The sequence below is a fragment of the Castor canadensis genome, chromosome 17 (assembly GCF_047511655.1).
Source record: "Castor canadensis chromosome 17, mCasCan1.hap1v2, whole genome shotgun sequence".
Lineage (NCBI taxonomy): Eukaryota > Metazoa > Chordata > Mammalia > Rodentia > Castoridae > Castor > Castor canadensis.
In genome coordinates, this window is record NC_133402.1 from 43,965,114 (window position 1) to 43,989,760 (window position 24,647).

The window sequence follows — 24,647 nt, forward strand, 5'->3', positions numbered from 1 at the left end:
TCCCAAGTTCATGGAGCAGGAGACCTAAACTCACTGTGTCCAGGGGAGGCTGGAGTGAGATATATGCCAGAGAGGGAGGTGGAGGGCACCAGGGTATAGAGGCCCAGAAGCAAGAAGGAATGGAACTCCTGGAAAGGGCTCCAAAGCTCCCCCTCCCTGGATTGAGAGTCAGCTCACCTGGGTCACTCTCTCCCACAGGGAGATCTCCCCACCAACGGATCCAGAAGTAAGACCTCACTAGGCTCCATTTGGAAATGAGGCAAGGGAACATTCATCTTTCTGGAAGAGCCCAGAGAACCCGTGTTTGCCCCATGATCCCCCAGGGCTGAGTCAAGGCTGCTCCAGGAAGGGGCCTCTACCCAGCTGTCCCCTGTGCGTCATATGCAGGAGGCCAAGAGGCTCATCTTACAGGGCTGGGACAACCTCTATAGATAGCCCTGTGCAGACAGCTGCGCAGTCTAAGTGTGGCCTAGCAGGAAAGCAGAGGTGCAGAGAGGAGCCCTTGGCACGGTCGCTGCACCCTAAGGCACCCACCATGACGCTGGGCTTGGAGCAGGCCGAGGAGCAGCGGCTGTACCAGCAGACGCTCCTGCAGGATGGACTCAAGGACATGCTGGACCATGGCAAGTTCCTGGACTGTGTGGTGCGGGCCGGCGAGCGCGAGTTCCCATGCCATCGGCTGGTGCTGGCCGCCTGTAGCCCCTACTTCCGGGCGCGCTTTCTAGCTGAGCCAGAGAGTGCGGGAGAGCTGCGCTTGGAGGAGGTGTCCGCAGACGTGGTGGCCCAGGTGCTACACTACCTGTACACCTCGGAGATCGCGCTGGACGAGGCGAGCGTGCAGGATTTGTTTGCCGCGGCGCATCGCTTCCAGATCCCGTCGATCTTCACCATCTGCGTGTCCTTCCTGCAGAAGCGCCTGTGCCTCGCCAACTGCTTGGCCATCTTCCGCCTCGGCCTTCTGCTCGACTGTGCGCGCTTGGCAGTGGCTGCCCGCGACTTCATCTGCGCGCGCTTCACGCTGGTGGCCCGCGACGCCGACTTCCTCGGGCTCTCAGCGGACGAGCTCATCGCCATCATCTCCAGTGATGGCCTCAACGTGGAGAAGGAGGAAGCGGTGTTCGAGGCGGTGATGCGGTGGGCAGGCAGTGGCGACGCTGAGGCTCAGGCAGAGCGCCAGCGCGCACTGCCCACGGTCTTCGAGAGTGTGCGCTGTCGCCTGCTGCCACGCGCCTTCCTGGAGAGCCGCGTGGAGCGCCACCCGCTCGTGCGTGCCCAGCCCGAGTTGCTGCGCAAGGTGCAGATGGTGAAAGATGCGCACGAGGGCCGTCTCACCACGCTGCGCAAGAAGAAGAAGAAGGGAAAGGAGGCAGCTGGAGCCAAGGAGACTGATAAGGGCACAGCCAAAGCTACAGCAGAGGAGGATGAGGAGGATGAGCGTATCCTCCCTGGGATCCTCAATGACACCCTCCGTTTTGGCATGTTCCTGCAGGACCTTATCTTCATGATCAGCGAGGAGGGCGCTGTAGCCTATGATCCAGCCGTCAACGAGTGCTACTGCGCCTCCCTCTCCACCCAGATTCCCAAGAACCACGTCAGCCTGGTTACCAAGGAGAACCAGGTCTTCGTGGCTGGGGGTCTTTTCTACAACGAGGACAACAAAGAGGACCCCATGAGTGCTTACTTTCTGCAGGTGCCTGGCTGTCTTGGGAGGGAACAGCTTGGTGCTGGGTTCTGAGCTGCATGACTTTGGTGTTGCAGCCAAACCTAGGGATGTGAGCCCTAGGTTGGAGCATGCTGGAGGCCCTGGTTCTGCACTGGGTGGGACTGGGGTCAGGCACAGTGAGAAAGAGGAGCAAGGTCAGCCTAGGAATCCTAGGCAGGGCCTTTGTATTAAGGCCAGGACTGAAATAGAATGTCCCAGACAGAGACCACCCTACTTACTCCTCTCATATTGATGAGGAAACTGAGGCTCAGGGGAAGGACCCGGAGAGTGGAGTGCCCAGTCCAAGCTGGGGGTGTGACTGTGATCTCACAGGGCAGAGGGAATTTCCTGGAAACTGGCCATGTAGGTTTGAGCCTTGCCGGTTGGGTGGGATTTGGAGATGTGAAGGGGAGAGCAGCATTGTTCCCAAGCATGGACTCCTGAGCAAGGGACGGAGACAGGAAGGAGCCTGGTGAGTGTATATGGGGGAGTCTGACCAGTGAGGGTGTGGAGACAGCTTGGTGCTAAAGTTAAGTTCGCAGTCCTTTCACTTGGACTAAGGATGAGGGTTGGGGCAGCCACACCAGCCAGGCCAGCAGTGTGGGCACATAGATTATTCTCACTGGGCTTCTGTTTGTAAGTGGATTATTATTCTTTCTGCTTGATAAGGTTGTTTGAAGGTTAACTGATACTTACGAAGTGCTCATCAGCACAAGATTCAGCTAGCAGAAAACTTTCCAAAAAGATGAGCCACTAGCATGTGTATGGTAAAGCTATGGACGAGGACAGGATGGAGGACTGTATTTTAAGTGGTGGTGGCTATACTTGGAAGTTTCCAGTGCAGTGGAATGGGCTGGCAAGCAGTGAGCCTCGGTGGGGCAGTGGCACTGGAGAAGGGCCAAGACTGCAGCCGGACTCCCTCTCAGAGCACCCTTCTCAGTTCCCCCTGGTGCTGTCCCAGCTTGCTCTCTGCCCTACGATGCCAGGAAGGGCACTGTCTCAGAGGACCCCAGGCAGGCTGCGTTGGCTCTCTCTGGAGATCGGGCTCTTCTATGGCTGGGGTGGCCGGATTCTGCTGGGCTGGGGCTGGGGGCACGCAGGGGCGGGGAGGTAGCTGACCGGACCCTCGGCCCACAGTTTGACCACCTGGACTCGGAGTGGCTGGGGATGCCGCCGCTGCCCTCGCCGCGGTGCCTCTTTGGCCTGGGAGAGGCTCTCAACTCCATCTACGTGGTCGGCGGCCGAGAGCTAAAGGACGGCGAGAGCAGCCTGGACTCGGTCATGTGCTACGACCGGCTGTGAGCGCGGACTGGGGGCGGGGCAGTATGGCTGCGGGATCTGAGAGGCACAGGTCGCCGACGGTGGGGGCGTGGGGTGTGGGGGATTGAGGCCAGGGGAGGTAAAACCCAGGGCTGGGGCGCAGAGGAGTTCCAGGTATGTATTGGGTGCGCCCCGAGTATGTGCTGGATGGGAGGATGAATGCAGAGGGCCCGACTGGGAGCACACCTGAGCCGGACGTCGGTCCCCTCCTGTCCCTCCAGGTCGTTCAAATGGGGCGAATCGGACCCGCTCCCATACGCCGTGTACGGACACGCGGTGCTCTCCTACATGGACCTTGTCTACGTCATTGGCGGCAAAGGCAGCGACAGGTGAGGCTCCAGTTGGAATGCGCCCGCAACAGCTGGATACAGGTTCAAACAGAAGCCAACCCCCCCACCCCCACCCCAGGCAGTCGAGCTTTGTCCCGGCTCCGATCCAGCCTCCCTCCGTCCCCCAGGAAGTGCCTGAACAAAATGTGCGTCTATGATCCCAAGAAGTTCGAGTGGAAGGAGCTGGCACCCATGCAGACCGCCCGCTCACTCTTTGGGGCCACTGTCCATGACGGCAGTATTTTTGTGGCAGCGGGGGTCACCGACACAGGACTGACCAGCTCAGCGGAGGTATACAGCATCACAGACAACAAGTAGGTGGCTTGCCCATCTCCTGCCACAATTGTGTGGCATCCGGCAGATGCCAGTCCTCTCTGTTGTCTGCCCTGGCAAGAGTCATAGGCCTGTCTCTGCTGTTGATTTTGGACATCCACACAAAAGTAGTCCCTCTCCTCTAATGAGCAGTGAGGTGGACTGGGGGCTTCCCCACAAGGTGGGGCAAGGGTTATTCAGGAGAGGCTGCCACCCCTGCCAGGTGGCAGCCAAGGATGCCAAATCCTTCATTCAGGGACCACTGCCAGGCAATGGCTTGGTGCTGGAGATATAGGGGTGAAGAGATGGGAGCTGCCCAGTCTGGGTCATCAGGAAAGAGAAAACTCAAGCTGACTGACCAGCCAGACTCAGCAAATGAGGTGCGGGTGGGTGCAAGAAGCACGCCCCAAGCCAAGGAAAGTTGGTGCCAAGACAGGAGAAAGAAGGCAGGGCTCCCTGGAGGGAAGGCTAGATGGAGAGTGGTGGATGGATGGGGGAGGTGGGATAGCCTGTGCTGGGGCTGGAGAGGTGCCTGGAAGGGCTGAGGGACTTTACCCTGAGGGCAATGAAATGCTTCTGGAGGGTTTTAAGCTCCCATCTGTGTTTTACTAAAGTACCTGATGCCAGCTGGTGCACAGAAAGCAGATTAGGGACTTTCTAGGAGGCAGGGGGTCAGGAGTGCAGCTTTGGGGAGAGGTGATGGAGACTTGGAGCTGGGGGTGCAGTGGGGAGGGGCCAGAGGTGAGGCCTTGGAGAAATACTTAGGCCAGGATTTCTTACACTGTAACATGCACAGGAATCTTCCGAGGGTCATGTTCAAATGCACGTTCTGACTGTCACGTATGCAGAAAGCCTGAGAGTGTGTTTCTAACAAATGCCCAAGGAATGCTGATGATGTTGGTAGCAAGAGTTTAGGAGACAGAAGAAACAGGGCTTAAGGACAGACTGAAGGTTGGGAGAGAGAGGGAGAAGTGGATGCTTTTGAGTGAGAGTAGGAGGCCTGTTGTTGAAAGCCATTGTGGTCAGAGAGCAAAATGAGAGTCCAGTTAGGATATGTGGTTTGAGATGCCCAGGGTTCCAGGAGGCTCTCACCAGGGCAAAGGGAGGGCTGAGGTGGAGGGAGCTATCCTGTTGTCAAGGTACACAGAGGACAAGTTCCTTCAGGAGACAGGATGTGAGTAGCAGGGGCTGAGCTCTACGTCCTGAGAGATGGTGGGTGAGATGCCTTAACCCAGAGGGAGTCTGAGATGGAAGGCTGGAGAAGCAGAGATGAGGAAAGTCACACTAGCAGTGGCACCAGCTGCAAGCCCTGGGTTTCAAAGCCCTGCCAGGATGGATGGGAACCTCATGAGAGCAGTTTAGGACAATGGGAGAAAGGCCCAGTCGCAGGAGCCAGGGGAGTGGAGACACCTTGACAGCAATTAAACTGTGAGGGGGAAAAGGGATGATGTAGGAGTGCAAGGGAACAGGGGCTTAAATGTTCACCCAAGGGACAGATGACAGTGCTGACAGAGTGCAGGAGAGAAGGAGGAACGGGGGGACCCATGATGGACTCCATTGTGCAGATTGGATGGGATAACTCAGGGAAAAAGAAGGAGAGGGGAAGGGCAAGGGAATGAGGAAGGGTGTGAAGGCCAGAGGAAAAGGGGAGAGGAACAGGGTTGGGAGGCTCAGAGACCCCAGGCAGGAGCCCCAGGCAGGCACCCAAAAGGGTCAGTAAACAAAAGGAAGCCCTGGAAAACAGGAGTTGACCCCGGGAACATAAGAACCTGAAATCTGAACCTGGTTCAGATTTCAAAGGGATGCATCTGAAGCTGTGGACACTGCAATGGCAGGGACGGTCTGAAGCCCACCAAGTGATGCACCTCTTCTCCATCCCCCCCCAGGTGGTCCCCCTTTGAGGCCTTCCCACAGGAGCGCAGCTCACTCAGCCTGGTCAGCCTGGTGGGCACCATCTATGCCATCGGTGGCTTTGCCACCCTAGAGACTGAGTCTGGAGAGCTGGTCCCCACAGAGCTCAATGACATCTGGAGGTAAGCCAGCCCTGAGGAAGTCAGAAAGAATCCTGACCAAGACTGATGCCCCACTGTGCTATGGCTAGGCACTGAGGCCCCTGGGAAGCTCATCTGGGGACAAAGCTGGAATATCAACAGTGTCACAGATGGCAGCTGACCCAGGCCTAGGGCACAGACCCATGGAAATAGGGGCCCAGGTAGCAGCCAGACCTTTCCCACTCCTGTCTTCTGGGGCTTGGTCTGGAGGGACAATGAGACCAGGACTGGGAAGGAGCTGGACCCCAGCATCTGAGACGCTGCTTTCTATGGCTGGTCCTTTATGGGATGGGAAAGATGTTTTGGCCACTTGGACATCTTCTGAACTCAGTCATCCCCACTACAGCAGACAAACTCCAAAGAGCTAGGCCGCTAGTAGAGTGGGGTATGGAGGAACTTCTTGGATGTTTAGTGTGGAAACTCAGGAGGAAGGAATTGGTGTGTGCTTGTGATAGGTGAAGATCTTCCCAGAGTGAGGTGGACTTTGAGGAATGTGGGACCCTTGACAGGTAGCCTTTCTTGGAGAGGGTGGCTCTTCTTGGAGTGTGGGGTGGGTTTTCTTGGGGGTGGCTCTTATAGGGATTCCTTCCCAACAGCCTAGGAATTTTCCAGTGACAAATCTATCTAGATGCGGGACTGGGGGCACTTCCTGGAGGTGAGCCCCTGGCCAGTGCTTCTGTCTGGGTCCCACTCTGGACTCAGCTGACCAAGTTCCCCATCCTTCTCCCCACTCTCTCCTTACCCCAGGTATAATGAGGAGGAGAAGAAGTGGGAGGGCGTCTTACGAGAGATTGCCTATGCTGCTGGCGCCACTTTTCTACCCGTGAGGCTCAATGTGCTGCGCCTGACTAAGATGTGACCGGCTCCGGGACCTAACTGAGCACCCTGCCTATCCCATGGCTCCCATAGGCCTGGCCTTGGGGGTCTCCAGGGATAAGGCTGGGAGAGGCAAGCGCCCACCTGGACCCCATTATGATATCTGAGCATCTGCTTTAGCTGGGGAAGGGATTTTATTGCCCAGTCTTGGTCTTTCAGGCAGGGACAAGGAATTCACTGAGTCTCGCCTGGGTCCTCTTGGCTCCTAATCCAGAACCACAGGGAGGAATCCCAGGCTGCGTCCTGGCCCTGCCCTAAACTGGCTGTGGGAGCCAGTAAAGTTCCCTATGCACTGGCCCCTGGCCCGTCAATGGGAATGTTACCATTAAGTGTATCTTGCCGCGTAGATGTTTCCTTCTTTAAGAATAAAGTGGCTGGGTACTGGTGGCTTACACCTGAAATCTTAGCTACTTGGGAGGCTGAGATCAGGTGGATCACAGTTTAAGGCCGGCCCTGTCAAATAGTTTGAGAGACCCTCATCTCCAAAATAACCAGAACAAAATGGACTGGAAGTGTGGCTCAAGTGGTAGAGTGCCTGCTTTGCAGGTTCTAACCCCAGTTCCATTAAAAAAAAAAAAAAAAGAAGAAGAAAAAGAAGAATAAAGTGGCTTGCAAGCAAACCACTTGGAGGTGCTCCAAGAGCCAGTACCCAGGTGGCTTGAAGATTGGGGGCTTCAGTAGTCCATTGTTGGGTTGTCAAGGTGGGTGGTCTCTGTCCTCACGTGCTGACTCCCCCACACTTTTGTATGACTTCTTCCCCAAGACCTAGTTACCTCCAGCTCCTCACCCAGCATAGACAAGCAACCAGGAGATTGCTGGGGAGAGGGTAAGGGAACAGCCAGGCTGTGTAGAAAAGTCTTTTATTCTATCGGTCAGGCCTCATCTGGCCGAGCCTGGGCCTGGGGCCCAGAAATAGCTGAGCAGAGCCCTTCCCTCTGCCCCCTCCCACCTACTCTGGCTTCTCTTTGTCCTGCCTCTGTTCCTTCTCTAGTGCGAGGGTTCGCTCACGTTCCTTCACCAGCTGGACACCACAGTAGGTGACAAACAGGATGGCCAACGTGGTCTGGGGGAACCCTGTTGGGGAAGGAGCCACTGATGCCTGGAGAAACTCTTCTTCCCATCCCTCTCCCCCAAGGATGGCTCACCCTATTAAGTCTGTCAGGTGTTGGGGTGGGGGATGGACATTTCAGAAGGTCACGGCCCTTGAGGTTGATGCCTGGCACATTCTGCATTCCCACACCGCTGTCCCTTACCTGTAAGTAGCAGGCGTTGGGCAACCAGCTCTGTAAACTCAAGGCTGTTCAGGCTCACAAGGTTGTACATGATGATGGCCCAGAAGTTTATGGCTCCAAAGAGGGCCCTGACTCTCCGAGTCATCTGCTCCGACAGACGGGCCTGCTTGGTACAGGAAAGTGTTGGCAGCAAGGGAAGAGGCCCAGAGGAAAGAGAACATGGTTAGTCAGTGGCCTGGCCTAAGGGCAGTGGCTCTGGAGACATGCCTGTGTCTCTGGGAATCCCAGGCCAACTTTCCCTCCTTGTTAAACATGGAGAAGTTGAGGCCCAGTGATGGGATAAGATCTGACTAACATAGCCAGGTCAGAGTGTGGTGGGCCTGACCTACAGAAGATAGGGAAGGACAGATTCCCACTGCGTGAGCCATTGTCATGAAAAACAAGAAGGGAGTGATGAGAAAGCTCAAGACTGGGGACCAGGTGTGGCTGAACAACTCCAGAAAGCAGCAGTGCCACCTCCTCCTGTGACAAAATCAATCCCAGCCCATCTCATCCCCAGACTTTGCTCACCTCAATTTGTGCGAGAGGCTCACGCTCTGCCAGTTTCTGTACCCAGAGCTCAAAGTTGAGGCCAAAGCAGTTAAGGAGTGACCACAGGTAGACAATGTTGCAAGGTCCAAGCCACAGAGTGGTAATGGCAAATGTGGCAACTGAGGCTGCCAGCTCTGGGATCACAGCAGAGTGATCCCCACCAATGTGGTTATATACATATCTGCAGGGAATATAGGAGAAAGGGATGGGGGAGGAGGGCAGGTATGAGACAGGCAGAGACCAAACAACAAGAGCAGCCTTCCTCAATGTCGTCAACCTGGGGCATTCAACATTCCGGACTTTAGGTGCCTGTTCCTCTTCTACCTAACTTCAGATTATAGAGGCCTCAGCCTGGGATTCGTATCTTCTCTAGCTGTGTTCATTGACTCCCTAACTCTCTCATCCAGATTCAACACTTTGAATACTGTCCCTATGCAGATGACCCCCAAATTTGTATCTTTAGCACACTCTTTATCCCAATTCACATATCCAACTGCTACTTGAATGACTGATTCCCCCATCCCTGCCCAAATCAGCTCCAACCTCATCTCAGTCAGTGGCATCAGTCCATGAGTGGCTCTGGCTGTAGGCTTTGGGACCATCTTGGATTCTTGATTTCATCATCACCCACATCCAAGCTGCAAATTCCGTTGGTTCCACTCACTCCTGACCACTGCTTAGCCCCTCCACCACCACTGCCCTAGTCCTGGTGATCATCTCATAGCAAGAACCTCTTAATGGTCTTCCCCTCTACCTGGAATTCTTTCCCCCAGATCTTCTTATCACTCAAGTCTCAGTTCAAATATCATCTCAGAGGAGCTTGCTTCGACTCCCCACTAAAGAAGCCCTGTGGCCAACTTCTACCCCATTAACACTGTTTTACTTTCTTTCTAACACTCACCACTGTCTAAAATGATCTTAGTTATGTTTGTTTATCTATGTATGGCCTGTTTCTCCCCATCATACTGTAAGCTTCATGAGTTTAGGAGTTTTGCCACGTTCATTGCTGTATCCCCAGTGCCTAGAACTGCTTGGCACATAGTAAGTACTCAATAAATATTTGTTAAATAAATTTGATGGAAGACCAATTGAGTAACTAGCATCTCTATTCCTTGACCGCCTCATTTCCAGAGGTTTCCTCTCCACCTCATCTCAGTCACCTATTCCCATGGCCACATCCCAACTTTGTCGCCACTTGACTTTCCACCCCAACTTTAGTTCTTCAATCCATTTGCTCTTGTGACCCTCCCATCTTTACCATCCTCCCCAACAGGCTTATAGACAATGGCTCATCATTAGCAATAATCTAAAACCCCTTATTTATCACTTCTACCCATATGGGAGAGCCCAGTCACCTGTTTCCCCCTCCTCTGCACCCCAGCAGTTAAGCACTGATGGGAAAGCCACATCTTTCATACTGGAGTCTAAAACACACTGCCTCCTGCTCCACTTGGGCTCTCCATGATAGATCTCTCTAGGCAGCTTCTTCTCCCATGCTCTGCAGTGTCCCTTCTGCATGTAGGAATGTGTTCTGCCTCCCTTAGTGCCCCCACCCTGTGTCCCTCATCTGGCAACCTTGTCTTCTACTTCAGGTGGAATCTCACCCTTCTACTCTAGCCTACTGCCCATATGTCTGCACTGCCTTCTCTCCTGCCTCTTCTTCCTGAAGGTAGGCCTTGCTTGGAGTGCTTCCCATCACCTCTTCCCTCTTCCAGGTCCTCGCACCGATCAGTCACTCTCCATCCTGCATCCCCAGCTCCTTCTCTGCTGAGTTATTCCCTCTGCACCAGGCATGCCCATTACTGTCCATCTGTAAAACATTTCTTTTCTCCCTCCAGCTGCTCCTCTGCCTTCCCCTTCAGTACCAAGGAGAGATCCACCCCACCCCCACAGATCCTCAGTTTCTTTCACTGTCCCTGCTTCTCCATGTCACCAACACTAATCCTCAGCCTCCAGGTTCCACAACCCTCAGCAGCACCAATCCAGATGTTCCCTCCATGTCAGGATGGTTTTCTGGCTTCTGGTCTGGAATCACCTGGCCGTGGTTCTACTTCTCTGTCACTCTTTCAGTCCCTTCTACTGACTCTTCCTTACCCCCAACCAGAGTCCTTTGAGGCCCAGACTCTGCTGTCTCCCTCTCTTTTCTTACTCTACTCTCTGTCCTTAGGACTGATGCACTCCAAGGCCTAATCCAGATGAGACCCCTACCTCAGTCCTCTAGACTTCTTTGAACCCCAGACCCTCAGACCCTGAATCTCCATGAGGATTTTTTAAACCAGTCATCTCTCTGGAAACCACCCCTCAGTCCTACCAGGCTGTAGACAGGAATCTGGGAGTCATTTCTCTCTCTTGGATACCTCCACTTTATACCAGGTCCCTTTCAGGCTACCGGCTATGTCTCTGCTCCCCCCACTTCCCTCCACCTCCAGGGCCCTCACCCAAATCCAAACCTAGACCTCTCCTGTGACCTCCTCACTGCCCCCTTGCTTCCTCTGGTCCAGAGATCAGTTCTATTGTGGACCAGTCTCTGCACTGCCCTGCTCAGACGCCTGGCAGGATTGCTGGGGCCATTTTCCACCCTACAAACCTTCACTCACTTGCAAAGCCAGTCGTTGATACCTCTATCGAAGTGCCTGTGGGGGCAGAGCAAATGGGTGTGAATCCACCAGATGCAGAGCCTCCAGGGCATGGGGGAGGAGGCTAAGGGAAAGTGGGGATCCCAGGGGCACCCTCCACTCTGCCTGCACTCACGTTTCCCCGAAGACATAGAGCGCAGTGATGCACTTGGGAGGCTGAGGCGGGTCCAGGTGGTCCAAGCGCGCTACCGTGTTGACGACGCCAAAGAGGACAGCTGCCTTCACCCAGTCGTACACCAGGTTTGAATAGGCTAGGCCAGCTGGTGACAGGATGATGTCACTGTCTGGGGTTCATTGCATTGGCTTCCCCATATGGATACACAAATCCCAGTGAAGGGGCTGAGCCCTGACCTTCACCAGGACACTGAGAGTGGAGGTGTGGGTGTGGGGGAGGTTGCTTCTGCCTCCTCCCTTTGATGACTCCACCCTGTCCCTGCTTGGAGGAGGCACCAGCCTTGCTCACCCAGTTGCCAACAGCCCTGGTGAAGTTGGGCAGGCTGTTTGGGACACTGCTAATGCTAAGTCCCAAAGAATAAGTCCCTACTCCCACACCCTTAAGGTGCTGTGTACCCTGGAGTGCAGAGAGTTCTTCTTGGAGTGGCAGCCCTACCCCCATCTCTGTCATGGAGACCCACCAAGGGCGCTGTCTGGGAGGCGGCTGGCAAACTTGAGGTCACTGGGGATGGTGAGGATGTAGAAGAAGTGGAAGAAGATGTCCACAGCCATTACGGTCACCACGCTGAGGCCCGCCTGGGCCCTGATGTGCCACAGCTCGCCTTCCGGCCTCACTGGTTCCACCTGGCTCACCTGGAGGGGCATGCCAAGTGTCTGGGGGATGCGAAGTGCCTGTGGGAGGAGCCCTGTCTGAGTGGGGAGTCACCAACTGCCTGGGGCGAAGGAGACATGGCTTCATCCAGGAGTCTGGCCTGAGGATGGGATACAGCCCACCTGGGAAGCTCTGTCTGAGAGGGGAGCCCTTGTTTGCAAAGGCAGACCCAGCCCTGTGCTGGCATGCCCTAGGGCGTCCCCTCACCTGAGCATGGAAACGATCAAAGGTCATGATGGGCCCAAAGAAGAAGAAGGGCAGGTAGAAGTTGTACTTGAGAAGATCAGCTAGGGAGTAGCGGCGGTCTGGGTGGGCACAGCATTCCAGCGCAAAGCTGGTGCAGCGCAGCACTGTGAAGCCACTGCCCCCATGAAACAGCACGTCTTGAAGATCAAAAGTGCCTGTTACAAACCCACTCTGGAAGGGAAAGAACAGGTTACTAGCTCTTGAGGCACTGGGAAAAAAAGCCCCCCTTCCAGCTTCCCATTGGGCCCTGTGTCTTCCCCTCCTCCAGATCCAGGTAACATTGGCCATTGCTCTATCTCAGCAAGGTGATGGAGCGGGAGATGGGGTGCATTGCACCTGCTGTGGTGCAGGTGGCCACCTTGTGGGCAGGGCATACCCACAAGCTTGAAAACAGGGGGAAGGGAGTATGTGAGAGGCAAGGGCTTTGGAGGAAGTAAGAGGTTAGGGGTCCTCCACATCCCTTCACCACCCTAGTGCACACCTGCCAAGAGATTAGGGGGTCCATCTTGAAGGAAGCCAGGCTGGCTAGACCAAAGCCAAGGCAGAGCCAGGGCTGGCCCAAGAGTGAGGCCACATAGAGGCCCACACAGTGGCCGAGCAGCAGCAGCAGATACCAAGGGCCCATTGTGCCCACCACAGCCAGGACTCCATACACAGCATACATCCAGGAGCGGAGCTGTGGAAGGGGAGAAGGCCTGGTTCACCTGTCTCTGTAACCAGGGGTGAGATTCCACAATGGATTTTTCAAAACTTTTGTGGCTAAGGAGGACGCCGCATAGCCCAGGTTCAGCTCACCTGGGGCGCAACCATTGTGCAGAGTTTAGCAAACAGCACGTGTCCAGAGAGGGCGAAGATGATGATGTTGCGGAAGGAGGTGAACCACATCACCCACTCGAAGTCAGCTACATCCTGGGGCAGCCCGGGGCAGGAGGAAGTTAAGGTATGGGGAGCAGTACTGGCCAGAGCCCCAGCACCTTCCCAGCCCCCATGTTCTTGTCATGATGCATTGGGCAAGAGCCCCTCTGGAGGAAGTGCACAGGCGCATAGGAGAAAGGCATGATGGCTCCTTGTGTAGGGCTCTGCCCCTCAAGGCTCCCTGGCTCTACTTTAGCACATTTCCTGACATTACGCCATTATTACTTATTCCTGGAAAGGTGGTTCTGGAAGTCCCTGCTCGAAGCACACTTTGTCTTAGAGGACCCATTTCCTAAATGTGCAAGGCTTGGGGAGAAGATCAAGGTGTTGAAGCTCAAGCTAGAGTTGTGAGAGGATTTAGAATAGTGGAGAGTAAGGAAGGATGGACCTTGGGCAGGGACCCCAGAGGGTGAGGAGACCTACCATCTTCCGGCCAATGTACTCCCAGCCAGGTCGCACAGATTCCCGGAAGGCCTTCCTGTGGGCCCCATCTGAGAACAGAGCATGGCTTCAGGGAGGAGCCTTTCCCAGCCCTCCCCTGCCCGCACTGTCCTGGGGTGAGGGAATGAGTCTGTTAAGGACAGGAGTCTGCATTGGGGCAGAGGCCAAGGGAAAGTGGGTCACATTTTGCATCTGCTTCTTTCTGAGTCTCGCCATGTGTCTGGGCCCAGGTCACAATCCTTGAGTGAGTATGTGTGTGTGTGTGTGTGTGTGTGTGTGTGTGCGTGTGTGTGTGTGTGCGTGCATGCATGTGTGCATGTGTGCACGTGCACATGTGTGTCTCTGACAGAGTCCCTGGTCATCTTTGTCCCCTGGACTGTGTCCAATCCCCATGGCCTTGGAATACTCTGGGTCTGAATCCTGTAAGTTTCTGGTCCTGCTCTTTGGAACTCTGAGTCTCCCAGGAGAAGAAGCAGCATACCCTCCCCCTACCCCAGGGCCCAACCATTACCTTGTGATGCCTCAAGGAGGCCCCGGCCAGCATAGGCCAAGGCCCCACTCAGCACCAGGGAGTAGAAGCCCAGCTCAGCCGCGGGCAATGCTGTCTTGATGCCCATAGCCTGGACGGGACTGGGGGAGACAGGTCAGGTGAGGGCACCATGCTGTCTAGCCCCACCTCATGGACCTGCACTGGTGTAGCAGGGCCCCACTCTTTTCCACCCATACCAAGGGACCTTGTGTCCCCCCCATTGCTCCCCTCCCAACTGTTGCTCTAGTTCCTGCCCTTCCCACTGGAAGCTCTTGAAATCTAGTCTACAGCAGCCCACCTTCCTCACCTTTGTTTACTCCTTCATACCTTTCAGCTGGGCTGGTGCCCACCCTCTACCAAAACTGCTCCTGCCAAGGCCCCCATGCACTTTCATGTGGAGAAACCCTACCTCTAGCACCTCAATCAGGTTTCTATCCCTCAGGGTTCACCCACACTTCAGTGAGCCTCCTTTGGCTCCTGACACAGCTCCTCCCACCCTGAGATTCCTTTACTGTCCCTCTCCCTGAGCTGCCTTTCCTTTCCTGAAGTCCTAGGATATCTTTGGGAGTCCTACTAGCACCCAGCCTCCATCTCTCCCTCACCCAGCTTCCAATCTCATCCTGGTCCCATTCCCCCCAACCAAGTCCCTGAGCTCTAGCCAGCCTCATCTCTGGTCCCTGCCTGTGTCCACACATTGTCCCCACTCTCCAGGCTCTGTGTACTCAGGTCCCGGTTGCTTGCTGGAGGCTGTGCTATTTGAAGAGGTGCCCTGGACAAGTGGGTGTAGGGCCAGGCGGGCACTGGGAGGGTGCTGGCTGCTGTCCAAGGTGCTGACCGGTGTCAGGCCCAGGGTGAATCTAGCCACTCCCTCCAGCCAGGGCCCAGCTTGTCCTCTGGAATCTGAGAGGCCTCAGCTAACACTTATGCCCCTCCCACTCTGCTTCAGCCTAGCCTCATATCTTCCTAAGCTTTCCTTTGTTGCACACCTGGGACCTAAATTAAAGAGAGCACCACATCTAGGTATCCTCTTGGGCTGAGTTTGGGCCAAGAGGTGGCTGGTGTAGCCTTGCTTCCTACCCCAGATCCTCCCACAAATCACAGATCAACCCTGCAGCCAGGTCTCCTGGGCCCCAAGAGCTGACGTTCTCTCCATTATACAGATGGAGGAGTCATGGGCCAGAAAGGGGCAGGGACACAATACAGGTACACAGCCAGACTCCTCTAAAGTCCCAGAGAGCCCCTCCAGAATCTCAGATAAGACAAGGCCATTGCTGCCCTGTCCAGGTCAGGGAGCTGCCAGCAGGACTTTTGCACCACTGGCCTGAGGGCTGAGACACCTCCTATCAGTGGTGTGGGGGTAGGGAGGCCCTGGGGATCAGGTTAATGGAGCAGGAGCTTGAAACCGGAGCACAGTGAAGAGCCCGCGAAATAGCTTTGTCAGCTGCCTCCCACTCACCACTTTCCAATTTTAGCTCCCCATGGCCGGTGCAGAGTGTCCCAGTGAAGAACTGGCCCCCAGCTTGGGAGCTATCCTGTTAGACCCCCAGATCTGGGCAGGCCTGTGAACTCAAAGGTGCCCCCTTCTCCTGACGCTACCTGCCTCAGGTGTACCTGGAGTAAAGCCCACCTTGGGGCCTGTGATCTGGGATGAGAAGCCTGGGATGGGACGCTCCCCCCACCCCCAGTTTCAAGGGCCCCAGTATGGCTGCATCCCCAGCTGGCACTGACCTTGAGGAGGCTGCAAGGGACCCTGGCACACTGCCCACCTCGGGGCTTTGGGGTCCTGCGTCCAACTGTGCGTCTGTCCGACCGGCTGAGCTCAGGGCCACGATGGGGTGTGTCCAGCCCTGGGGTCCCCACCCCCTGGAGGCTAGATCGGTGAGTGGTGACAGCAGGAGGAGGAGGGGGAGGAGGAAGAGGCCAGGGAGGAGGTAGCCTTCCTGGAGCAGAACTGAGCAGAGTGGAGCTGAGCCGAGTGCTGCAGAGCTGCTGGCCACAGGGAGCCGCAGAGATGATTGGGGGGGGGGCAGGGAAGAAAGGGGTGGCCAGAGGCATAGTCTCAGACAAGGACACCTGGGCCTCTCTTCAGCTTGCATTCCCTCACCCCTAGATGACCTGAGCTTCCCTGTTGCTGCTAGCCTCTTCCAGGAAGCCTTCCAGGTGGCCTCTCCAGACTTGTATATCCTGCTCCCACTGCACAGTCTCACACATTCACACACACGCACACACCCCTCAGCTCTGTGGACTCCAGCCTCCACCTTTACCTGTGACCTTTCCAGGGCTGCCCATCTAGCCCCTTGCCCTGTTCCTTTTCATCAGGCCAAGAGTCCAGGCTAGACAGGCATTAGTGGAGGACTGGCTTGCCTAGTGGGGTTGGCACTGGTGTGCATTATGTGATTGAGGGGGCCCCCACACCCAGCCTGTCTCACAGGAGGTTGTCTGAATGGAGGGGCGCTAGCAGGATCACTTATTAAGGCTTGAGTGGCACTTGGAATGGCTGGTATCCTTTCATGGCAGAGGAGGGGGAGGGAGGAAGACAGGATTCTGGGGAGGGATAGCCAATGCCTAATGGAAGGGGTCATCCTGATGGCACCTTGAGAGCTCAGGAGGCCCCATAGCCTGGGAGAATTGAATGTGTTTGTGCCATGTCTGTGGGGACCTGTTCATGTATGGGCTTGGGAAAATCTTTGGGGTGGAAGAGGCTTTGTCATTGTCACCAGTCACAGGACACTCCTGAAGCCCCTGCTGACCCCCAGACCCTGTTGTAAGCTAAGTTGAGGATGGGGAGGATGGTGCTGTTCCCTACCATACAGGTATGTGACATTCTGGTCCAGGGGAGAAGCCACGAGAGCTGAACACATACACTCCACAGAGGCTGACCCAGAGGCCCCGTCACTGGTCCCTGATGACAGGGACTAATGCACCGTTTAAGGGAAGGTCAGGGCTGCAGCTGGGATTGTAGATGCTAGAGAAGGCCAGAATCAGGGAAGGAAGGGCACCTGAGTCAGACTCCAGGCTTCTTGGGGGTGGTGTGGGGGCACCTGAGCAGTCTTGGGGTGGGAGGAGTCATTAATCATAACAGCTAGGATGCACGTGGATTAACTCTTTTTAATGTCACCACAGTCCATTGGGAAATTGTTACAATTATCCCCAGCTAGCAGAAGAGAAAGCTGAGGCACAAAGGTGGTTGAGTGGTGAGCCAGTCGCCAAGCTTCTGGAACTGACTGCTTGATCCAGGGAATCCCAGTTCAACCACCCTAGGGGGTTGAGACTAGCCTGGCCAGTTGTCCACTGGTGCTGGTTTGAAAAAAGGACTCAGGGAGATGACAGGGTGATCTGCCTCATGGCCAAGCCAGCTGACCTAGACCCGTGCTTCAGTCCACTGGGGTGAGTCCCTACCCTGGGCCTCAGACCTTCATCTGTAAAGTGGACACCCTATTGCTTGGTCTCTGGGTTCTTGGGGGGATCCAGTGCCTCACTCCATGACAAGGGCCTAACTCACTGCTCATAAAGACAGGCTGTTAGGAAACCACAGCCCCCAGAGAGTCAGGGTCCACCTAACAGTGACATGTTCCCTGTGACCCCCACACTGCTGGACCTGCAGTGATGGTGGCTTATAGGTGTGGCAAAAGAAATGGAGTCAAGGGATCAGGGAGGCCCCTTGACTCAGGGTTGCCCAACTCTACTGTGTGAGGGGCAGTAGGACGGGGCATTTACCATGGTCAGCCTGTGAAGCGAGAGACAAGAAGCTGACTGGGCTGAGACTGGCACAGGGACGGGGATCAGCTTCCCAAATGCCATGAAGGCTACTGGGAAAGGTATGGTGGGGAAAGGGGCAAGCATCAGAGTCCCTTTTCAATTCAACTTTTTATTATTTGTTGCTTCTCAAAGTAAAAACGGGGAAGTATCCTCTGTGTGTGTATGTACACGGTTGTGTTCTGTGTGGGTTGTGCATGTGAATGCTTTGGGGTATGGTGTATTTTTCTCGTGTGGATGTGTACCTTGTGTTTGCTGTGTGGTGTTTGAGTGTGACAGATGCAGTGTTGGTGGGTACATAAGGCACAGGGGCTACAGGAGAGACCATGTTGGGGTAGGCAGGCAGAGATGTCCTTGTGCTGAAGGGTGACTATGGCCATGTTGGGGATGGGTGTGGGTGGATGTTGTCCTGGACACTGGATATGGGCCCACAGGAGCACCCCTGCTGGAGGCCACCATGCCCTGGGGTCCCTGGGACCAGGGGAGGACCCGATGGCAGTAAAGAGCATTTGACTTAGCCTGAGCCAGCCTGCAGCCTTGTCCACCTCAATTGTGATGCCCTAGAGGTTCCCATGGGGACAGCAGCCAAATCACATCCACAGCTCAGCTGGGTCTCCTGGTCAATGCCAGATCCATGGCACCTCCCTGGCGTGGCCAGGGGGTCATTACATGAGGCCACTCCACCATCTGCTTTTTTACTTGCCCTTGCCCCTTGACTCTCCAGGGCTCTTGCACCCGTTCATTCTCATCCAGCCTGCTGTCAACCTGCCTAAGGGATGGGGACGTCATCCTCAGTGGTCCAGTGCTGCCAGGAAGGTTTATGCATACCAGCTGGACAGAACAAGCTGCCCTTCTTCTTACCCAGCCTACCTGGATCAGGTCCCTCAGGGTCCCAATCCCTGGCTCCCTTTACCACACCTCCTGGCCTGGGAACCCTGCAGGGACTGGGGTGGGGAGGCTGTGGTGCCAAGGCTATCCCTTCATCTTTCCCTCCCACCCGCCCCATCATAGCCTCCCGTGCTTCTGACTGGACCAGGAGCTCCCTGAAAGAAGGAAGCAAGCCCTCCTGGGCTTGGAGAGGGTGGCAAGCTAGGTGCTCACAGCTTGTCTGGACCAGGAGCTCCCTGAAAGAAGGAAGCAAGCCCTCCTGGGCTTGGAGAGGGTGGCAAGCTAGGTGCTCACATCTTGTCTGGACCAGGAGCTCCCTGAAAGAAGGAAGCAAGCCCTCCTGGGCTTGGAGAGGGTGGCAAGCTAGGTGCTCACAGCTTGTCTGGTGGCTGGCCAGCTGAGTATATGGTGACCTGTGACAAGTCTGTCTCCTCAGCTGGCCTGGCAGTTCTGGGGACCATGGCTGCCTTACCTTGGCACCTCTGTGCCCAGGGCAGAGAAGTTGCTCAACAAGTGTTTACTTGAATTAACAGAGGGAATCTTAAGAGCTAACATTTATTGAGTGCTTACTGTGTGCCAGCAGATACTCTAAGCACTTGACACTTTTTAACTCAGTGAAATCTGAAGAGGGTTTTAATGAGGGATGAGCAGATCTGGCCTCACTAAGGAGGTGACATGACTGGCCCTGGAACCTAGCTCAACAGCCAAACTCAAAGTTGCCCATAGAATTGATGAATTGTACAAACTGGTCTTCAAATTCATGGTCAGTCTAAGGACTGACTCCCCAGACTGTCCTCTGCCATATACCAGCCAGAAAGTTGACCCCAAAAGGGTACAAACAAGAGCCTTTATGCCTGACAGCAGCCTTTCTCTCCCCCGTCTCTGTGTAAATCCTAATTTTTATTGTTGTGGACGAAGTCGACCTAGGATACATGTTTCATGTGCAGGAGTAAACAGGAAGGTAACAATCCGCTAAATGTGTTTGGGTTATTCTTTCACACTCATTAGCAGTCCTTGGAGAAAGCTTTCTATTATGTCCCCATTTTTCAGATGAGAACATGGAGGGCCAGGAGGTTACTAATTCACCCCAGGCCACACAGGTGGTGCTTGGGGAAGGAGATCTGGTGTTCAGACTCTTTTACCTGATGCCTGCACTTCTCTAAGTGGCTTTGGAGGAGGATGACTGGTTCCATCCCTTCTCACTCCTAGGGATTCTACCAAGGACTGGGGCCTGCTCCCCCTATAATCAGACCATGCGTGGGGCTCTTCCACACCTGCTGAAGGTGCCCACTACTGGGCTCCCTTCTGTCACACACTAGTCCTCTCCCAGCACCGCCCTTTTGTTCCTCCCCCGCCCAATTATTTTCCTCACCAGGAGTCAGAGAGAAACTCTTCCTTCCCAGAGACCCCAGAACCACCACTTCCACCCTGCTGTGGGATTTCTAGACCTGTGTCACCCCCTAGAGGGCCAGGGGCTTCCTGAGCTGGGGAGGGAGGGAGACCATGACTGAATCTCTCCACAGCCTCATCTCTGGGGTTCTCGGGAACCCCAGACCTTTCTTTCCTGTGGGGCAAAGTGTTGCACAGCATGTACACCTGTACTGAGTGTCGTGCGAAGCTACACATACCTATGTGCAGGCTGACCTGTGCCTGCATGGGTGTCCATAGATGATCACATGTGCCTGTGTGGAGACACCCCGATGTGCATGCACAAGCACATGCTCCTGCATCCAGGCGTTTGTGTGCATCTGCATCTGTGTCTAAGTGCACATGTGTGGCCAGTGTGTCTGAGCTGGGGGTGAAACTGTGGGTGATCCTCACTGGAGACTCCTCCCTAGTGGCTATAACTGAAGCCAAATGGATGACACTGTGACAGTCAAGGGGAGGATTGGGCTTTGGGGTGTCCCTGAAGCAGCCCTCACCACTCATCATGGCCACAGAAATACCACACCTGTGCCTGAACCTGCTGCCTCAGGACCCTTCTATTGAAAGCACAGTCCAACCCTATCCTGCCTTGTGCCACCAGCAGGAGGTGCCTCTTGGATCAGTGGATGAGGGAGCTGGGCAGGAGGGCTGTTGCCCGCCCTGGGCAATCTGCTCAGCCCAGTCCCTGGCTATGGAGTCAGGTTGCCCAGAGTTGAACATTAGCTCAGCTTCTTTTTGTGGGCCAGTTCCTCATCTGTAAGGTAGGACAGCGTCCCCATCTCCGGCATTATCTGAGGACTGGCTGTGTCATTTCCACTGTAGATGTGTACCCACTGAGAGCCATGATGGTTAGGAAAATAACAATTATTATTAAAAGTTTGAGGCTCTGCCTCCCAGCAGCAGGTTGACAGAGGCTGAGCCTACTGCTCACTGTCTCCATGCCAAAGGCCACGGGTGGGGGGATGCCTGCCTGGGGGATGGTGGTCTGAGGATGTGCTCAGCTTAGAACACCAGAGGCTTTCCTGTAGGTGTGGAGATGTGCAGGCCCCTGGACCCCTGGGTAGGCCCTAGGACAAGGGCCTTTGGCCCTTGCTGGAGGGAGTGCATCTGTGTGTTCACAGACGTGTGTTGTCTCAGAGCCCTAGCTGAGGCCATTGGGTTGCCAGGCCTGGTCTCCTGCCCAGGGTTCATCCAAATCTTGGCTTGAGGCATGGGCTCTGTCACGGTTGCAGAGCTGGCACCCAGTGGGCTTCCTGCAGTAGATGCGGTCCTCAGATGGCCTCATGCTCTCGGGCCCTGAGCTGCCTGCAGCCTGTCTCATGCTAGGCCACCGTTCTAGTGCTTGTCAGCTTTCTGCTGCCGCAGGGCCTGCAGGAAGACCCCTTTCACCTGGCCCAGGGTCTCGTGGTACATCTGGAAGTCCTCTTCCTTTCCTCGCAGGGCACTGTCCAAAGCAGCCTTCAGCATCTCATTCTCCTCCACCTGGATGGCCAACCTGGACCACACGGAGACAGGGCTAAGTGTGGCCTGAGCTGGTGTGTGTGTGTATTCATGGTGTCCCTGGAGCCCTGCTTAGATGCATCCCTGGGAGATTCTTCTCAGGGCCTGCCCACAGCCTGGCCTGGTGCCCAGTGGCTCTCAGCAGTGTCAGCTGCCCCAAGATGAGCACTCATCTACAGAGGTTCTGCCCTTCCTTCTCCACCCTGCGGCCATTCTCAGCAACCACACATGGTCAAAGTTCTCTTGGACTTAGAGGTCATCCTAGCATGACTAGTCCCTGAATTGCAGGCCTAGAACCCAGGACACAGCAGGACCAGCTGCTGGGAAAACAAATCAAAGGTGCAAGGGGAAGGACACAGTCCCCCTACCCATCAAACCCCCACCACTCAGACACCTCTGCCCTTTTAGGAAGGTTGGTATGGGGTGGGGAGAACCTGGTGGTCAGCTCCTCCATCTGGGATTCCATGGGCACATCAGAGAGCTGGGTGGAGGGTGGGTCCTTTCTCTCACTCCCAGCTGGGTTTTGCCTGGTGTTAGATGAAGGCAGACCTACAGGCAGCAGCAGTCACGTTGTGTGGTGAGGTCACAGCTCTGTGCTAACACCTCCTTTTTCCTTCCCCGATTGCCCACTTCCTGTCTTTCTACTTGGCAAGATAGCACACCTCATTTAGGGTGTAGGACAAGGGCTGCCTCCTTCTGGAAAACCTCCCTGATTCCTGCTTTGAACCCAGCCCTGGCTTTGGGCTCTGCTACAGACCTGACTCTGCCTGTGTTATAACAAGGTGGTTCCTATCCTCACCATTCCAATGTCTGGCTATTTGTTTGCAACAAAAGAAGCCAGCTGGGCCTGACAGGCCAGTGGGCTGAGCCTGAATTGGCCATGCCTGCTCTGACACTCTCACATGACCAGGCCCCTCATCAGGCCCCATTTGGGCCAGCAGCTTCACCCTAGGAGGTGGCTGGGGTCAGAGGCTCAGAAGGCTCAGAGAAAGCAATCAAAGCCCAGTTTGTGGACCTTGGGCAAAACTGTGGCATCGGAAAACCTTTGTGCTAAAACGGCCTTCAGGAAATGGCCTGATATTGGCAGACCTGGCTTTCACTTCGTGCTCTATGGCCTTGGGAAATCCACCTCTCTGGACTGGTATTCTTGTCTGAAAAGTGAGGGAAGACTTTGGTTCTAGAGCTTTGAGAGGACAGAATGAACTCACACTTGGCCTTCAGGGCCCGGTGTGATTGGACAACGTTTCGGATCTCACTTCATCCTCTGCCCCCACCTGCCCTCCCCTCCAGCATCGCTACCTCCTTTTTGTTCCTCTAAGCCTTCAGCCATGCTTTGATCACAGTGCTTTTATAGTGGTTCTTCCCTAGGTATGTCCCCTTTCCTACAAAAGGGTCTGATGGGTCCCTGGGCTCTGGGGTTCCTGGTCCTGATCAGGAGCCCAGGAGGACCCACAATTGCTTCCCATCTCACTGACAGGACTGAAGAGCAAAGCCACCCTTCCTCACTGAAGAGACCCTACCTAGTTTGTTCCTGGGGGCTTTCTGCGAGGCCAAAGGCCTGCGGGGCTCCAGGCGCGTCTTCTCCAGCTGCTGCTCCAGCAGCACGGTGTGGTGCCGCTCCTCCTGCAGCCTCCTCTCTGCCTCCAGAAGCCTGCCATTGCTGTCCTCCACCCTGGTGGGTAGAGAGGGACTGCTCACCCATGGCAGGTAGGGCCAGCACCCTGCCCTATTCACGCTGCTAGAGAGGCAGGTACAGCTTATATAGGTGGGGCAGGGCTTATTCTTCATTTTCATGGCACTAACACAGGAATGTGCATTTAAAAAGCCTATAGTGCTCTCCACAGTTAAAATGAAAACCCTGTACCCCACCCCCACCCCCTTCATACCCCACTCCTGCTCCCCTTCTGGTGTTTTTAGCTGTTTCCTCAAATGTTTTCTGGCACATTTCTACAGATGCTTGTGCTATTTTTAATTTATTCTTAAATTTTTTTTTTGTGGGCCTAATGCTTGCTAAGCAGGCACTCTACTACTTGACCCACACTCTCAGTCCTTTTTGCTTTAGTTATTTTTCTGATAGGATCTCGTGCTTTTGTCAGAGTTGGTCTCAGATGGAAATTCTCCTATTTCTACCTCCTGTATAGTTGAGATTGCAGTCACGGGGTACAATGCCTGGCCTTACATTGCTGTTTTTTAAGGTTTAAATGTAATCTTTTGACTTCCTGTCATGCAGAATGAGAATTTAGTTTTATCTTAGTACTCTCCCCCTACCAAACAGAATCACTTTTCCACTTTTTGGCTAAGTTGATACCAGGTGGTATTCTAGTTTTCTATTGCTGCTACAACAACCTGCCACAAAATTAGTATCCTGAAGCAACACAAATTTATTGTTTCACCATTCTGACATCCAAAGGCCAGCAGGTTCAGTTTGCTTTTTCTGCTCCAGGTAACACAAGCCAAAATCAAGGTTCAGGGAGAGAATGTGCTTCCAAGCCCATTCGGGGTGTGGAGGTCCCTATTTTTCTGCTGGCTGTTGGCTAGCTTCTAAAGGGCACACTGTCCCCTCATTGCTAAAGCCAGCTTTGAATCTCTCTGGCCTTCTGATGATGCCTTTCTCGGCATCTCTCTTGAATGACCCCAATATAAAAATTTTTCTGCTTTTCTGGGATCAAGTGATTTAGATTGGAACCACCCAATAATCCAGGATAATCTTTTGATTTTAAGGACCATAATGATAATCATACCTGCAAAATCCTTTTGCCATGCAATATAAAGTATTCATAGGCATAACATCAGAGAACAGCAGGGACACCAAAATCCTGCCTGCCATAGAGGGGACATTTGGACAGTTATTCAGAGCTGAGCCATGTAGTGTACCAATGATTATACTTCCTTTCTTATTTGTTTGCCTTTCCTGGAGTTAGTGATTGCCTTATGTTTACTGTTCTGTTTCTGTATTCCTGATGTAAATTCATGGGCCTTGAGGACCTTGTAATTTCAATATTTCACAAGAATGACTTGTTTAACCCACTGGAGCTTGGGCGTAGGTCCTTCCTGTGGCTGGATATGGCATTT

The 24,647-nt window shown here is 54.6% G+C and overlaps 3 protein-coding genes across 11 annotated transcripts in view; 1 reads left to right on the forward strand and 2 right to left on the reverse strand.

The window, feature by feature from the left end:
* The first annotated feature begins 423 nt into the window (after positions 1 to 423).
* Klhl40 (kelch like family member 40) lies at positions 424 to 9,505 on the forward strand. 2 transcript variants are annotated; one of them, XM_020184146.2, is made up of 6 exons: positions 431 to 1,690; positions 2,840 to 3,000; positions 3,244 to 3,351; positions 3,480 to 3,665; positions 5,550 to 5,696; positions 6,462 to 9,505. In XM_020184146.2, exons 1-6 carry the CDS (start codon positions 536 to 538, stop codon positions 6,571 to 6,573), a joined length of 1,869 nt encoding a protein of 622 aa, XP_020039735.1. In that variant the 5' UTR covers positions 431 to 535; the 3' UTR covers positions 6,574 to 9,505. The 2 variants fall into 2 exon arrangements, with proteins under 2 accessions (XP_073916195.1, XP_020039735.1); XM_074060094.1 differs by lacking the exon at positions 3,480 to 3,665 and having other exon boundaries at positions 424 to 1,690.
* Hhatl (hedgehog acyltransferase like) lies at positions 7,435 to 18,747 on the reverse strand. 4 transcript variants are annotated; one of them, XM_020184143.2, is made up of 12 exons: positions 15,735 to 18,747; positions 13,989 to 14,107; positions 13,460 to 13,527; positions 12,917 to 13,030; positions 12,603 to 12,797; positions 12,083 to 12,292; positions 11,685 to 11,856; positions 11,165 to 11,309; positions 11,011 to 11,046; positions 8,393 to 8,594; positions 7,844 to 7,985; positions 7,435 to 7,664 (listed from the first exon to the last, which is right to left on the reverse strand). In XM_020184143.2, exons 1-12 carry the CDS (start codon positions 16,100 to 16,102, stop codon positions 7,540 to 7,542), a joined length of 1,896 nt encoding a protein of 631 aa, XP_020039732.2. In that variant the 5' UTR covers positions 16,103 to 18,747; the 3' UTR covers positions 7,435 to 7,539. The 4 variants fall into 4 exon arrangements, with proteins under 4 accessions (XP_020039732.2, XP_073916194.1, XP_073916192.1 ...); XM_074060093.1 differs by having other exon boundaries at positions 14,688 to 15,868; XM_074060091.1 differs by lacking the exon at positions 12,917 to 13,030.
* A 444-nt stretch (positions 18,748 to 19,191) lies between these two features.
* Positions 19,192 to 24,647, reverse strand: part of Ccdc13 (coiled-coil domain containing 13) — a 53,127-nt gene continuing 47,671 nt past the window's right edge. For 4 of the 5 annotated variants that reach the window (XM_074060087.1, XM_074060086.1, XM_074060085.1 and 1 more), the window contains 3 exons: positions 23,096 to 23,247; positions 22,010 to 22,124; positions 19,192 to 21,570 (listed from right to left, as the gene is read on the reverse strand). In XM_074060087.1, coding sequence (XP_073916188.1) covers positions 21,411 to 21,570; positions 22,010 to 22,124; positions 23,096 to 23,247 — 427 coding nt within the window. In that variant the 3' untranslated portion in view covers positions 19,192 to 21,410. The remainder of the gene's footprint in view (positions 21,571 to 22,009; positions 22,125 to 23,095; positions 23,248 to 24,647) is intronic. The other variant, XM_074060088.1, reaches the window with a different exon arrangement.

Excerpts from the sequence above, each read along its gene's own strand:
- Klhl40 (XM_020184146.2), top strand. The coding sequence starts at position 536 with ATGACGCTGGGCTTGGAGCAGGCCGAGGAGCAGCGGCTGTACCAGCAG. Across the intron at positions 1,691-2,839 it reads TGAGTGCTTACTTTCTGCAG|TTTGACCACCTGGACTCGGA; the intron begins GTGCCTGGCTGT and ends CTCGGCCCACAG. Across the intron at positions 3,001-3,243 it reads GTCATGTGCTACGACCGGCT|GTCGTTCAAATGGGGCGAAT; the intron begins GTGAGCGCGGAC and ends CTGTCCCTCCAG.
- Hhatl (XM_020184143.2), bottom strand. The coding sequence starts at position 16,102 with ATGCAAGCTGAAGAGAGGCCCAGGTGTCCTTGTCTGAGACTATGCCTC. Across the intron at positions 13,528-13,988 it reads CCTCCTTGAGGCATCACAAG|ATGGGGCCCACAGGAAGGCC; the intron begins GTAATGGTTGGG and ends CTCTGTTCTCAG. Across the intron at positions 11,310-11,684 it reads CCTCCCAGACAGCGCCCTTG|CTGGCCTAGCCTATTCAAAC; the intron begins GTGGGTCTCCAT and ends TCCTGTCACCAG.